The 16,693-nt window shown below is 43.2% G+C and overlaps 1 protein-coding gene across 1 annotated transcript in view; it reads left to right on the top strand.

The window, feature by feature from the left end:
* The window catches only part of MDGA2 (MAM domain containing glycosylphosphatidylinositol anchor 2), a 367,028-nt gene that overhangs the window by 113,428 nt on the left and 236,907 nt on the right, over positions 1-16,693 (top strand). The window contains exon 3 of the mRNA XM_090141907.1: positions 13,451-13,625. Coding sequence (XP_089998033.1) covers positions 13,451-13,625 — 175 coding nt within the window. The remainder of the gene's footprint in view (positions 1-13,450; positions 13,626-16,693) is intronic.

Genomic DNA, 16,693 nt, shown 5'->3' with positions numbered 1-16,693 from the left:
TGTGACCATTACGTTACCACTCTGTGATCTCTCTGTGCTGCTTCATTCTCTGTGCAGCTGTCTGGCTGTTCTGGTACATCATCTGGAGGGTGCTCTGTAACCGAGGCTTGCTCTGTTATCAGAGTGTTTTTAGGCTTGTTTTCCCTCCTGGAGGCTTTGTAGTCAGCTTAGGCACGTGCAGTCTTTGCTGTTTTGCTTTGTTTTGTTTTTTTAATAGATTGCTCTGTATGTTAGCAAAGGAACGAAATCTGAATCTGAAGAGGAGAAGCTGAACTGTAAATAAGTGGAACTGTTTAATCTACATGTAAATGTTTGCCTTTTCAGCCAAAAGCGATTGAAAAGAAGACTCAGCTGTCTGTCCCAGCTCATTTGGTACACGCTATTACTGTACTCCATAAAAAGTGGCAGCCAGTGGGAAAAAAAACAGCTCAAAATGTCATCGATCTGCTAAGCGTGACTGTAGGGGTTGCCTAAGGGATGAGAGCTTGGAAATTCCTTTCTGGGATGCAGAAGTGTCTCCCATCCAAGCACGCAGGAACAACTTCTGTGTGTTTTGTTCCGCCTTCTGTGTGGGCTGCAGTTGTTTTGCATAGCAATAAGTTCATAATTAGACACCAAAAAAAGTATGACTCCAATTATTCTTGATGGCGGTTTTATTAGAGAGGAACTCCGCTGCGCTCCTTCATTTTGAGTGGTCTGACTACCTCTGCTTAAAAGGTACAACCCTGGTGTAGTCCTGGTGGGTCCTTGTGAGTAATTATTGCATCGTTACAGGCTGAGTCCCCTCCTGCACGTTTTGGGATCCAGGAGACAAAAATAACAAGTGAGAATCTTTTTCTCCCTGTATGTCTATCAATCAAAATGATAAAGATATTTATGACTTGCACATTTTAATGGTGTAATTAGATATAATTACATGTTCAAATGATTACACATATGAACACTAATTACATAATTGAAGACAATTATGCTAACTAGGTAAATACATAATTAACTAAACATCTCTTGTAAAATCGAGGAAATTTGTACGCCATCCAAAGGAAGTAAAATCACAATAAACAATAAGTAGTAACCCTGTGGGTCTGACAGTGGAAATGGAGAGAGATGCCCAGAGCTTCAATAGTATCCCCAGTGCAGAAGAGCCTTTGGGTGCAGATCATAGAATCCTAGAATGGCCTGGGTTGCAAAGGAGCCCAATGCTCATCCGGTTCCAACCCCCTGCTGTGTGCAGGTCGCCAGCCAGCAGCCCAGGCTGCCCAGAGCCACATCCAGCCTGGCCTTGAATGCCTGCAGGGATGGGGCATCCACAGCCTCCTTGGGCAACCTGTTCCAGTGCCTCACCACCCTCTGGCTGAAAAGCTTCCTCCTCATATCCAACCTAAACCTCCCCCGTTTCAGCTTAAAGCCATTCCCCTTTGTCCTATTACCATCTACCCATTTAGATTGTTAGCATGTGCTGGGCAGTGCCAAAACAACTGCAGTGGCTGTCAACTTCATAAGTTTTAAACGTTTGCTGATTAGTTTATGTCTTCCCTTTGGAAATCTCTTCTCACTGTTGTTTGATAATGGGATGTTTATCACAGCCTTTGCTCTACAAGTCTGCTTCCTTAACCCCGTCCTTTATTTTTCATTGCCTGCTGAACCAGGTACTTTTTCTTAATTAGTTTCTGTTTGCAGTTCTCTTGATATGTGGCAGCTGTTCCCTGCTCCCTTTCCTTGGCACTGGTGGGAGTCATTTAAAGGTATGCCAAGAAAGCTCAACAAGACATGAATGATGCTATTGGTGGTTATTGAATTTCTGATCCATTTTCTTCTTCTTGCGTTGAAATTTAATATGAAAATAAGCTCTAGACTCGAAGTTGGGAAGATTCAAACATGTGCTGCGTTTGTTTTCCTTTAGCAAATATCATGCTTTTTATGACTGTTTACAAGGGTGGATAGTGATAGGACAAGGGGGAATGGCTTTAAACTGAGACAGGGCAGGTTTAGGTTGGATGTGAGGAGGAAGTTTTTCAGCCAGAGGGTGGTGAGGCACTGGAACAGGTTGCCCAAGGAGGTTGTGGATGCCCCATCCCTGCAGGCATTCAAGGCCAGGCTGGATGTGGCTCTGGGCAGCCTGGGCTGCTGGTTGGCGACCTGCACATAGCAGGGGGTTGGAACTGGATGAGCACTGTGCTCCTTTGCAACCCAGGCCATTCTGTGATTCTGTGGTTCTTTTTGAATCAGTTTGTACCCTTGGCCTTCCTTTCATCATGGCAATAATTTGTTACAGTTAGCCATGCAGCAAGGGTATATTTTGGATGTTGAAAGAATTTTTTTTTTTTGTTTGTTTGTTTTAATAAAAATAAAATTAGTGTTTGATAATTTCAGTTGTTCCCTCTGATTTCTAATGAGAAGTAGTGGGGTTGGTGCAGGCTGTGGTTTGTGCTCAGCAGCTGCTGATCTTTTCTGGTTTTAGCTCTGCTGATAGGATTTCATACTGAATTGCAGCTCTCTTTCTTCAAGATTACTTCTGGATTTCCTTCTCTGTCTTCTACCCACCTCCCCAGTTCTCCCAGCTTTCAAACAAAAATTAATGTCATTTCCATCCATTGCCATCACAGCTAAATAGGGTAAATGTCAGGATCACACTCATTTTTAGCTCTATCAGTTTACAAAGTGCACCTCAGCATGCGTGGAAGGAGAATACAGCTCAGCTAATGCTAATGGATTCCAGAGGTTGTGCATTGATTCAGAAGGCAGTCTGGGCATGAGGTGGATGTTTGCCTAATGCTTTGCAGGATGCCATGCAGGGAGGGCTGCTAATGTCCAGTGAGGATGTGAAGGCAGCGCCCAGTGGTCACCAGAGCTCACTACTTGGAAGGGATTTTCCCCTGCGTGCAGCAGGGCTGCTTATCAGCACTGTTTGAAATAAAGCACGATTCTCCCGGATTACACCTTATGAAGTTTTTAAAATGGGAACTAGTTTAAATAAACAGACTGATATTGCATCGCAGGAAATCGATAAGCCTGGTGCTATTTGCAGAAGACAATGCAGTGGAAAAAAAGCCATTTAAACCCGGTGCTTTCCGATGCTCGGTTAAGTGGATTTAATGTGCTCGAGCAGAGGTGTGCCAGCTCAGTGTGATGATGCCCAGTGTGGGTGGTGGCACTTTGGCCCTGCAACCCCAGCACTGTGCAGGTCCCCATCTCATAGCATTCACCATCTGCATTGACATAGCTTTCCACTGTGATCCTATTTTAGCCATGCTGGCGTCAGCGGCTGCTGCTTTTGTGTTCTTATTTACAGACGTATTTATTTGTGACGTTTGTCAGTCAGTTGGAAGGCTGCACATCTGCTCAGAAACATCCTCATAGAATCATAGAATGGCCTGGGTTGAAAAGGATCACGATGCTCATCCGGTTCCAACCCCCTGCTATGTGCAGGGTCGCCAACCAGCAGACCAGGCTGCCCACAGCCACATCCAGCCTGGCCTTGAAGCATCCAGCATGGCCTTCCTGGTTTCCAGTGCAGGCAGCAGTCAGGTTTTGTATTAGGAAAGATGAGAAGAGGAATGTTTCCTTCTGTCTTCCTCAGTTTAAGTGTCTGGGTGTGCTCTGGCCCTCTTGAGTGCTTGGCTGCTCCCAGGGGTCTCGCAGAGAAGTGAAACGGGCAGAGCTGAGCAGCAGAAACTCTGCTGCCTTAAAGAATGCTAAAATAGGAAAAAAATAAAAGCATCAGTTTTACACTGCCTACATTTCAGGATGCCTTTGTCACTTTGAAGTGCAGTTCTATTATGAAAACTGACTTTAAAGTTAAAAAAAAAATGCTGTTTAGCAGACAGCTTTTCCTTTCTCTGTTTAGACTCGAGTCTTCTGAGTGTAACGACAGAAGCATGTTTTTATGCCTTTCTGCTCTCGAGGGAAATAAGCAGCTCTGGGAACAGAAGAGCTGATGGCTTTTGGCTTCCCACCACTTCTTGTGCTCTGGTTGCACTGCTGCTTCCCAGAGCTCTGTCCTGGCACATCCCTGTCCCTGGGCTGGATGGAGATATGGCCTCTGGGCACCAGGAGTGTGGGATCTGGCACTGCCTTTGTCAGCCCTGGGGAAAACCAGACACTGGGCTTCAAAAGGTTCTGCAGCCATTTAGTGTTTGGGTCTCCTTGCTTAAAAAATGGGGCTCAAAGAGCTATTTAGGGTAAGAGGAGGCCTTTATGTCTTGGAATCCTGTGAGGATGGTGTGTGGGTTCCAGCGGGCTGTGGTTGTGTAGGGGAGCTGGGCAATGGAAACCCAGCACAGGGAAAGTGGCTGCTTTGGGGCTATGAAGCTGATTTCTGCACTGGAGGACACAGAGTTCGTATCCATGGCTCTGTGCTGACCCCCAGTGCTCCTGGAGAGGTCCTTTGGCACTGCTGAGTGTGATTTAAGGAAACACTGTGGATGAAGGATCCTTTGTATAAGCATCTTAGGGTGGAGTGGCTGGGGGAAGCCGTGCCTAATTCATTCTATCATTGCCTTTCATTTGCCTCTTCTGTTGAAAAATGGTCTTCTATCAACTTCTAGTCCCTTGTTCTAAAGGTGTTACTGCTCTACCTGTTCAGTCAGTATTCCAAATTTGCTGAGCTTATATGCCACGTTTCTATGAACTTAATGAGCATGGTGGCTTTCTCCATACACCTACCATTCTGCAGTGGCTTGTTTAACCATCAGAGTGGGATCGTTGCCTTAGGTTTTATTCCATCTGATTAATTTCTGCTTTATACAACCAGAAAACCTCTCAGTGTTTTGATCCATCAGCTCAGAGCAGTGGTGGAGCTGGCAAGGAGCATGTGGCTAGCTGTGGTTCCAGCTTCATCCTCAGTCCTTACAGTCACAGCTTCTAAGACAGGATGGGGCCTTCCCAGCAGCTCAACTGTGCACATCCTAGCTGCAAACACTTTCCATTGGCCACCAGGTTATCAGCTTTCTCATCACAGCATCGCTCTTGTAACTCCTGTGACTTTGGTTATACAAAAGTCTGCTTGCAATGGTGAGAATTTAAAAAGTGTCTTGTATTTATTTGCCTTCAAACCATTCAAGAACTACAGTGAATGCATTTCCATGCATTTTAAGTTATGAAGATGTATTTATGACTCCAGTGTTTTAACACAGTATACCAGCATTGGAAGGCCAGCATAAAAATTAATAACTGAGAATTCAAGCGATGCTGTGCCTCCCTCATTCTGCCCTTAGATCATGTTCTTTATCATGAAGGTGAAGTTATGTTTCATTTTGAAGCAAGTTAATGCTTCTGAATGCAAATCCTCAGAGAATAATAAAACCCATATCGTTCACAGCTCTTCGGATCATTTCACAAAGCTCACTGAATAATTTATTTGATGGCCAGTGAATAATTTCCCATCAGGAATGCCTAACTGTGCAAGGCATTGTATGTCTTGCAACTGTTGACATTGTTGAGGTTATATTGACATGGGTGGAAATAGGGCTCCGTGAAATTAATGGAACTCAGCCCTTTTCAGTTGATGCTGAGAAGTTCAGCTGCTATACGAGATGGAAAAAGACTCCATCCTTCAGTGAGATATTGATAGTAAGATGTATATTGATTAATCAGTAGGAAAGTGCAAATTTTTTTGAAGCAGTGAAGTTTCTTAAAGTCATAAGGAAAATCATTCTAGTCAAACGAGGATAAACTACTGCAATTAATTATTTAGCAGGTTACAAAAAGGTGTCTTGAGAAGATACCTATGGATATTTCCCCAGACACCACCTTTTGATAAAGAAAACCAGGCTGTCATAAGATCCTGCTTATCTTAAAGCAAGATGTTACTTTACTTATCTAACAGAATCTTTTTGCAGTTGAAAGCAAGTTGTTTTACCAGTTTAGAATCATAGAGTCATAGAATCACCAAGGTTGGAGAAGACCTCCAAGATCACCTGGTTCAACTGTTCACCTACCAACACTATTTCCCACTAAACCAAGTCCCTCAGTACTACATCTGAATGTTTCTTGGACACCTCCAGGGACAGTGACCCACCACCTCCCTGGGCAGCCCATTCCATTGCCTGACCAGCCTTTGGGAGAATAAATTTTTCCTAATAACCAATGTGAGCCTCTCCTGGGGCAACTATTCATCCCATAGTTGTAATGATTTGCTCATTAATTTCTTCCTACATTGTTCAGTTCGCTTAAAATTTCTTCATTTGTGTGTAGTCCATCTTTAGATTTTCAGCCTTCCTCTGAAAGATGGAGGAAATTCTTCATATTGGGTTCAGGCAGTTTAGCCACGTGTGATGCCTAATTTGTTTTTTTGATGGCATTGTATGTATTTGCCAGCTTAGACCCAAAGTACTTAGAAATAACAAAGTCAGCTTTTCTTCCTTGCAAACTGCAGCTGTGTTAAACATGTAGTTCTCTTTGAGAAAAGCCCTCTAGAGAAAGCATGTCCTACCCTCACCTTTCTCCTCTGTGCAGGTGGGGATGCTCACCCACCTGCCATAACCCTTCTCCATCATTTCCTGGGTGCTGAGTTGTGCTCTGGTGGAGCTCTGCAAATGCCTTCTCAGCATTTATAGGAAATAAATCAATGTATTCTCTGAGGGGAAACATACAGCAAATGTAATGGGAGAATTGTCTGTAGTCAAACTTGTGTTTGTTGACGGCTTTGGGCTTTGTTGCGTGGCCATTCTATTCCTCCACATCTGGGTGTTTCTTGGTAATGTTCATAGGGATTTAAAAATGAATTTGGACTGCTTAAGAGGTGTATTATCCCACTGTTAGATATACTGTGTGTATAATGAGTAATGATAATACATCAAGTCTATCTTCAGACCTAGTAGTGGCATTCCACCCGCCATTTTCTCCAGTGTCACCTCAGGGTCAGTTGATGCCCTGCTGTCAGACACTGAGTTGCTTGGCTCGAGGGATGGGAAGAGGTGATGTTTCATGGAGCGCTGTAACCATTTCTCAGTGCAACAAGGAGTTGGAGTTGCTGTGCTGTGGGGAGGAGCTGCGTTTTGCTCAGCGTATCTGTGAGATTTGTGTGTGCAGAAGGTCAGCTCATACAGAACTCTTGTGCTGCTAGGGCTCGGCTAGCTCTTGGGTGACTTGGCTTTAGGTTGAGAATGGAAATGCCTGTCCTTACAGTAGCGCAGATGTTTCAGAAACGAAGGGATAAGTAGCTCAGGTCTAATTTTTTTTTTTTGCTTTTAATCAAACGTTAAGGTCTTCAGTTATTCTTCTTGCCCTTTGGTTTATTTTCCCTACTTTTCCTTGTGTTACACCAGTCGAACTGGAAAGCAAATTCTGAGGTCTCTGGCACTGCATCAGAACCGATCATGTGCTGCGTGTTAACACTTGCTGTCATAGATCAATTTTAGATAAGTAAAAAACCTGTGCTTTTCTACATCAACCCACTGAAGCATTTGTGTGTAAATGTGAGCAACTTCGTTGTCCCATGAAAGTCAGTGGCAGTGGCCACGTGCCTGTTTTCTGTGGGCAGTGCTCAGCCTTCTCTCTGTGTCGCTGTGAAGTTAGAGCAGGGCTGGTACTTGATGTTCAGGGTGGCATCTCAGCTGCTGCAGATCTGAGGAAATGGATTTGGAAGCGAAAGAGTCTCCCGTTCTGCATTTGGTTTCTCACTGACAACAGCTTTGTAGCCCTGCTGAAGATTTCTGGCAGTAAGAAGGGCTTGCTTGGGATTGGCTGCTATGCCAGTCTTGATATTTCACATAACAAATTGTGAACAATCAACACTACTTTTACTAAAAGCTGTTTTTATTCAATACAGCGGTATTTCTGATGTTGCTGTATCTAATAAATAGGAAGAGATTTTTTTATACCACTGCAGCATCCCGATAGCCTAAAGCAATATCGAGTCAAATAAATCCGGATGGTTTTGTACCTCTGTGCCATTGGGCATGCTGCATCCTGTGGCCCTGCTTTACTATAAAAGCCATCGAAACTCAACATCTTCTGCCTTTTTTAATCCATACGTGTAACTAATCCTGTAACGTAGACACGTGGATGTTCTCCTTTCACATATGGTGAGGCTGAACTGTTGAACACCTGGAAGAATTGCTGGAGTAAATGTGAGCTTGCAAAGTAAGCACAGTGCAGGGTTGTGCTGGGCAGTGGGGCTCGGATCGGTGCTGTAAGGCCCTGTAGAAGTGAGGGACACAGATGGGGTTCTGCTGGTGGGGATCTCCATGCTAAGGACACTGACCATCTCTGTGCAGAAACCTGAGGGTTGGACAGCTCGGAAATACTGTCTTTTCCACTCTATGTTGGTGCAAACACATAAAGCATAAACTGGAGTTGTTTGTGCACAATGACCAGGAATCAATACAGCCCATTGTTTAAGACACAGGGTAGAAGAGAGGGAAAAAAAAAACAACACCTTAAATGCTTCAAAAAATTCCTGCTTATGAAGAGTCAGGAGGTGTAACAAATATATCTGGAAATCAGAGACTCCCAGGTTCTACATTTGTTTGCTCACTGATGACAGCTTTCCATCCCCATCCAAAATAGTTCAGCTCTTAGGAGTTGGGCTCAGTGATCACTGTGAGCTCCATCACATTTCAGTATTTTGCACAATGTCCTCAGTATTTATCATGAAGGTGAGTGCTTTTGCTTTTGGTAGCTGCTGCGCCAGTCTTTGCTTTCATGAGAATAAAACTAATCTGGAAGAAAAACAAATACAAGGGATTTTTTTTCCTCTTCTTTGGTCATTCTTCAAGATGGATTTTTCCAAAGGTTCGTGTCTTTGTGCATAAAGAAATGTAGGACATCCCAATGAAGTTGTGCAAAGAGCTCTGTTACACTTGATGCAAAGGAAGATTTGAATCTCAGGCAGGGATTTGGGGATTTTAGTAGTGGTCAGGAGAGCTTCCACATCCTTGTTTCCTTAGCCATGTCAGAGGGCAGCAGCTCAGTCGGTGGCAGTGAGATGCCATACGATCCCAGCCCAGCATGAGGTGTTTTTATTTTAAGGCTTGTATTTACTGTGTTAGATATCAGTGCTGCAGTGTACAAAACAGACTGTCAGAACTTCGTTTTCTATCAGCTGTTTCCAAGGAAGAATGAAAATATCCTGTGCTAAATCTATTGAAAATATTGAGTGGTGACCCCACCACTCGCTGGGCACCCTGTGCCAGTGCTGAACCTCTCTTTCAGAAAATCATAGAATGATAGAATGGCCTGGGTTGCAAAGGACCACATTGTCATCCAGTTCCAACCCCCTGCTATGTGCAGGTCACCAACCAGCAGCCCAGGCTGCCCAGAGCCACATCCAGCCTGGCCTTGAATGCCTGCAGGGATGGGGCATCCACAGCCTCCTTGGGCAACCTGTTCCAGTGCCTCACCACCCTCTGGCTGAAAAACTTCCTCCTCACATCCAACCTAAACCTCCCCTGTCTCAGTTTAAAACCATTCCCCCTTGTCCTATCACTATCAACCCTCGTACTGTCCACCCTACCTGGTGGAATATTTAGAGAAAGATGTTTCCTTGGAGCTGATGCTCCCCTCTCAACTTCTACCTCCAGCTGATGAAAGCACTGACCCAAAGCAGATTGCAACCCAAGCCCTAAATCAGTGCATTTTTCAGAAAATCGTGGATGGCATGGTTTGTTTTTATTGTTGATTTAGTTCAGTTTTTGTAGAAATAAAAATGTTTCAGATTATATGATTTTAAAGATATTTTAAAGTTTGCTGATAAATATTTATGATTTTTATAGATATAGACAGTAATATACTCTTTGACAGATGTTATTTAAAACTTAAATCAAAATGTTTTCTTATCTGCTGCTTTATCTGGGCAAGATTAGTTGGTAGAATCTGAGAAAAATCAGGCAAAGTATTGTTGGAGTTCTTCAAACCTGCATTTTGAGTTATAGAAAAGTCAAGTCTGCAGTTGCAGGAATGCTGCCTGAGGGCACTGAAGCTGCAAAGTGAAATATGGTAGTGCATACCAGGGCATCCACTTCAGCCAATCCAGTGCTGCCAAAGGTGTTGATGGTTCGGGGAACAAACATGCATACACAAATCATATGAGGATACAGGATCACAGAATCACCAAGGTTGGAAGACATCTCCAGGATCATCCAGTCCAACCGTCCACCTACCACCAATATTTCCCCATTAAACCATGTCCATCAGTACCACATCTAAATGGTTGTTGAACACCTCCAGGGATGGTGACTCCACCACTCCCTGGACAGCCCATTCCAGGGAATTACCACTCTTTTGGATAATAAGTTTTTCCTAACATCAGCCTGAATCTCCCTTGGTGCAACATGAGGCCACTCCTCATCCTATTGCTAGTTGTGAGGGAGGAGAGGCTGACCATAAGTAGGTACAACCATGCTATGGCTAGATGGGTTAGAACATAGCCATGCATAAAGACTGAATTATTTTGAATGAATTGTTCATAGGCTGTCTTTGACTTATACATGTTTTACAAGAAGAAAAGAGTGAGTTGTTAACTAAAGACCAGAATTATGACAGAGCAGTGATGGTGTGTGGGTGAGATTTCCCAATATGCAGTGGTAACAGCGAGTACTTTGGAAACTGTGTCCTCAGAAGGAAGTGAGCACATATCTGTGTGATGGATTAACATCTATTCATTCAATTTGTGCGTGCTATGATGTACAGGTGTAGTTCTTTAATTAAAAAAGTTTGTTGTTATGACTAGAAATGGCTCTGACCTCTTGATGAAACAGAATTTATTTCCTTCCTGCAGTATCCACACTGTGTGGATAGCACGCAGGGCGTGCTGTGTTACTTCTGCTCTAGAAACAGGGGGTTCTAAGCAGCAAAGTAGGTTATGCACAGCCAACGCTGATAGCATACATCTGGTTGAAGGATTGCTTTGTGCCAAGTAATGGGGAAAAATGCTGTATCTGAACTACATACGTTCTCACTTAATCTACTTTAAAAATATTTCAAAATAGGTTATTTATTATAATTTTTTAATATATTTTTTAATTTATATAATATTTATTTATTTAGAATCCCCTGCAGTAGAGAAGCACAGATGCTTGTTTGGGTTTTGAGGCCAATACCTGCCATGGTGTCCCATGAACCCCTGGTCCCCATTTTGCCACCTTTCCCTGCCCTGAAAGCAGCGTGTTATCAGTTGTGTGACAGCAGTGCCATGAAGGTCGTTGTGTTAAGCATTGAGGAGAGCTTGCAACCCCAAGGATGGATTAAGAGGTAACCCCAAAGCCTGCAGCCTGCAGTGGGTGAAGCCGTGGAGGACCTTGATGAAGAAAGCTGTTGAGGCTCAGACATCTGCCATTCTGGTGCCCAGTTTCTTGATTAAAGCATTCACATCGTGTCTGAGAATCACCATTCTTCTGAGTTCATTCAATAAATTACAGTGCAGTATTGATCAGAGTGTTTTCTTGTGTATGTTGAGTTAGAGCTAAGGTAAATAATGATCTGGAGTGAAATCAGACCACTGACATTGCTGGGGAATATCTTTTAAGAGATGATCAACTACTCCTTTCATTCTTCAGGAGTCTCCACATGCACTACAAAATTATTTACTTTGTTGAAATCACACCTCTTGCCCCTGAAGCATATATATATATATATATCTGTGTATTTAAAGCTGTCTGTGTCTGTTTACAGCCAAACACATTCTGGTTGAAACACTTTATAATGAGGAGAAGATTGGTACATCCAGGTTAAGACTCAGGGTTGGAAGGCATTTGCAATTATAAAAGGCAAAAGTGGCATCTTCCATATACATGCTACTGTAATTTGTAATATAAATTGCATAGAATTATCTAGATGCTGTTAATACTTTCAACACATTATTTAGATTATATGTTCTTTACCAGGACAGGCTGTATTCCATCACATGGAACACTTTGAGTGAGAGGAATAAGAGGAAGAGCAAAATCTTGCCATCACCTTTTTTCCATCTAAAAATCAAACAGAACTGTTTTGATAGTTATGATTACACAGGGGGAAATAAAACGTACAAGAGACTCATTGAGTATCTTAAATACTATTTTCAGATCATTCTTAAGCATTTGAAATATATATGTGATGAAATTGTATTCTGCAGCATGTGAACGCTGTGCGTTCCAAAATTATCCTGCAGCACATTTATATGGATGATTTAAAAGCCCGAGAGCCAAGAGTTTATAATAGAAGTACAGACAGATTGAGGCTGGTAAATATAGCAGCACTAATAGTGTCTGAATGTTGTAGATGTGGAGTTTGGCATATTTGCTTTATTCCGAAGCAGCAAAACCATGCAAGAGTTATACAGGTCACCTGGCAAGAGGGCAAAGCCACTCAGCCTTATGAATTTAACAAGCCAGAAAGAGGTGAAAAATGTTAGGAAATATTTCTTGCTGTGATTTCAGCCTCTGAAGCCCGCACCTGCACTTGTTTCAAGGGGAAGAGATTTTACGTAAGCTGCAACCATCATGAATTTAGGGACGTGGTTACTGGGTATGGTGGGGATGGGTTGATGGTTGGGCTTGATGATTTTAGGATCTTTTCCAACCCTACTGATTCTGTGATTCAGTTGTTTTTCCCTATGACTGGTGACCCTGGCTTTTCTTCTGTTCTAGCTTCCTAAAAGAAAGTTCCTTCTGCAGCGGTAGGGTGATGGTTGTCTGAGCCTCAGAGCTCAGAGGAGGAGGAATAACTCAATTCCAAGGACTTTCTCCTTGGGGTCTGTTTGCTGGTTAACTTTACAAGTTACTGATGCCTAATTTTCAAGGAGGGTTTGCATTCCCATTGGGTAATTAAATGCAAAAGCCTTTTGCAGTGGCTGCTGGTCAGCCCACATTGCTGCTGGGAGAATGGATTCACCACGTCGGATGGTGGTGATGAACACTGCCCATTGCCTGAGGTTTCTTCATGGCACATTGTGTCTCTTGCAACTTTCTGGAATGGCTGAGGTTTGCTTTATTCAGTGGGCTATATGGGTTTTATTGAGTCAGCACCATAGGAGCTTTGTTTCCCTGCTGGACCCTGGTCTCCTAACCCTGGCAAGCTGCTGGGTGGTATGGGCATTTTGATGTCTTTGAAATTGAAAAGTTCACTTTGGAAGGTCTGCACCTTGGGAAGATAATTGCTAGAGTAAAAGAATTTGTAATTGCTGTAAAAGACATTTAAAAAACCAAAGAAGGAATAGGTGTTCATCATTTGTGGTTTCAGGCAAATGCTTACAATCGGATTTGGTGGTAGCTGTTCTGAAAGTACTTCCCAGTGTGCCCTCGCCTTTGATGAAAGTGATTTCAGAGAGATTGGTTTGCATTCACAGCACATGTTCCTGGCGAGATGTCTGTTAACGGGGAGTTCAGTTCTCCTGCAGCCATTTTGGCTCTGTGTCACCGACGGGGGCTTTGAGTTATTCCCCACACCTCTGCTATGCTCCTGGCTGTCCAGCCGACGGTGAGATCTCCAAACTGCAGCTTCAAGTAACGGTCTTTTTTTGATGCTTGCTCAGATCAGGTGGACCAAAACAGCGGGAAGTGCCTCTGACAGATTCCAAGACTCGAGTGTCTTCAATGAAACGCTGCGGATAGCCAACATCCAGCGCCACCAAGGAGGCCGCTACTACTGCAAGGCCGAGAACGGCCTGGGCTCACCGGCCATCAAGTCCATACGAGTGGACGTGTACTGTAAGTAGTGGTGGGGAGGTTCTGTCTGCACTCTCCTAGAAAGAAAGGACTGATTTTCAGGGCTCATATCAACCCCACAGGTTTTGTGGAGTCCCGTCACGAAACCACAGGAGTTCTGGGCACATTCTACAGCTTTAGGGGTGGTTATGCTCAGAATTCTTGTGGCTTCTCTGACTGAGGTCAGATGGGGCTGCTATTCTATGGATGTATCTTAAAAATGATAATGAACAACAACAAAAAAGTTCACAATAAAAGTCCATCTCAGCCTGATTTGTCAGCAGCACACATACGTAGTACACAGCCCTTAATTTTGTGCATTTTGACTGTTGTTTTCTGTCAGAACTGATTAAGGAGGAAATGCAGGTGCTTTTGTCTTATTTTGCTTCAATTGCTGCTCAGATCTGTGGGTTTTTGATTTCAGTGGCAATCTCTTCACCTTCACATGGAGCTGTTTTAAAAGCTACCCTTGAAATGCTGGGCGGTGAAAGTGGTGAAAGTATGGAGATTGCATGCAGTTCCTGGGCTGGCAGGAAAAGAGGAGACAAGTGGAAACTGCATAGCACAAAGGGTGTATCCAATGTGCTTGCACAAAAGGGGATAAAACTGAAAAAAAATCCCTATCTGACTTGTACATACTGCAGGATGGGGTGAGGCATGAAGCTCGTTTGTAATCGGATAGTTTATCACTCTAGGTTTAATGACAAACTTTGCATTTAACACTATAAATGATGTGATTGGGTTCAGCTATTGGAAAGATATCTGAGTGCCTCACACAGCTGTGGTTTTGTGCACACTTCAGGTTAAGGAGAACAGTCAAAAATCTCTTTGAAGTACTTCAAGGATGGGAAATCTTCGCAATACACATTTGGAGACTCCTCTAATGCAAGCAGTGTCATGTAAACAAGTGTGTTTACATGCACATAAATAGTTAAGCTGAGCCCTTCAAAAAGAAGCCTGTCTTGTGACTTTATAAGCACTGAGCTTTTGTTTCCCCAAAAGTAGACTCTCTCTGTCAGTTGAACCTCAAGATTTTTGCTACTTCAGGGAGCCAAGAGCTGGGGATTTCTGTGCTTCCCTTATGGGATGATGGAATTCCCTCCTGGGGGATTTTCTTGCCTCGCAGAGGATTTCAGGATGTTCCCAGTGAGTGCACTTACCTTCATGATTTGCTTAACTAGCCATAACTTATTACCAGTGCCAAAATTCTACCTCCTTTATAAACAATAATTGAATTAGTAAGTAATTGCTCATTAATTTGTTGAAGTCCAATGAGTAGACAACATTCAGTGCTTGCTGTGAGGTTGGCTTGTTTAAGCGAGCCTTTCTGGATGGCATTGAGGCACGTCTCTCTTGCCCCAGCACCCACTTCTAGATTCTCCTTAATTCTTCATGTCAGGTGTGGCTGTGAAACTGCTGCTGGCAGGATGTGTTGTCTGGAGGTTGTGATGCTGTGTGGTCTGAGCAGGGAGAGCTCAGACATGCAGTTTCTTTGACATGCAGTTTCTTTTTCAACTTTGAGGGTGAGTTCCTTCTGGCAGACAGCTTTTTCCTCCCATCGTGCTTTATTTAGCTATTTGCCTGTGTTCTTGAATGTGTTGTCTGGGATTCATTCTGGTTTGGTTTTATTTTATTTATTTATTTAACATCACGTGCTGCTTCTCAATACACCTCAAATACAGATGTATTTCTGGAACATGACAAACTTCAGGTTCCGGCTGTGATTAAATCCCAGGTGATTGCCCATCCTATGCAGATATTTCACTGGGTATTGTCATCTGTTATTGGTCAAATACGTGCGGGCAGACTGGTGTGCTAAGCTCGATACCAGTGCAGATTGGATCCAGCTGTGAACAAGATAGGAGAGAAAAGACTGTACCCCACAGAAGTCAGGCAAGTTGAAGCTCATAGGACACAGAAGCACCGCAATAAAAGATGACGAAGCCCCCAAATCTGTTTAAGTAAACAACTAGAATATATATATTTCTGAAAAAATGCATCACTGAAATATTATCATAGAATCATAGAATGGCCTGGGTTGAAAAAGACCACAATGATCATCCAGTTTCAACCCCCTGCTATGTGCAGAGTCACCAAACACCAGACCAGGCTGCCCAGAGCCACATCCAGCCTGGATATATTACTTCAGAAGCATCTTGGCTTGTAAAACTGAAAAGGGAAAACCATATTAACATTGTTTTCCGCATTGGTTTTGGATCCAAGAACACTTTTGAAGAGCTGATTTAAGTCTTCAGTCTCAAATGTAAAGTTTGAAATGGCACTGCGTTTGCATAGCTTGAAAATGAAAAAAAGCCAACACAGAAAATCTTTGCCTCCTCATTCATCTCCATTACCATCTTGCTGCCTGGATGAGAGATGTTAACATCAACACTTGGAAGGAAAATAGCACTCTCTGATAATTTCCTGTTCTTCATTTTCCACTTAGCTGTGATGTTTGGCAGCACTTGGAACCTTGATTGGTGGTGCTGCAGGGGCTGGTTGTGGAAAGGATGGCAAAGCCTGGCCTGGGTCTGTGCATATTGACTGGAGGGTTGCTTGATTTTTTGGACTTCCTGCAAATGCTTTGCTGTTTGTGCCATCAGAATTCTGCCAGGTGCTGCACACAGATCTGCCAATGCCAGGTGGTTTATCCATTAGGAGAGCCTCGTATCTGATCCGTTTCCCATGATCTCAGATGGCTCTGACCAAATCTGAGCGCTGGGGCAGCTGTGCAGAAGATGGAACTGCAGGTGGAGAGTATGGCTGTGGGAGACCTCATTGCACTAAAGGGAGTGCATAAACATGGGGAGAGCAGCTTCCTACATGGGCAGGTGGTGATAAACAGGGGAGGGTGGCTTTAAACTAAAAAAGAGGGAGATTTAGGTTAGAATTTAGAAGGAAATCCTTTAGTTGGTTTTATTGGTTTTATTTTGCCATCGTTCTGATTTACTGCTTTTAAACTATCTAGCTTTAACTATCTAGCTATTGCTCTGAATTAAATGCTGCTTGAGGACACACTATTTTTTTCACTAAGTAGTTAAAAACAAGAAACAAAACCCCCAGACATTTGC

The sequence above is a fragment of the Phasianus colchicus genome, chromosome 5, assembly GCF_987193195.1.
Source record: "Phasianus colchicus chromosome 5, bPhaCol1.hap1.1, whole genome shotgun sequence".
Taxonomy (NCBI): Eukaryota; Metazoa; Chordata; class Aves; order Galliformes; family Phasianidae; genus Phasianus; species Phasianus colchicus.
This window is presented reverse-complemented; position numbering and strand designations above follow the sequence as displayed.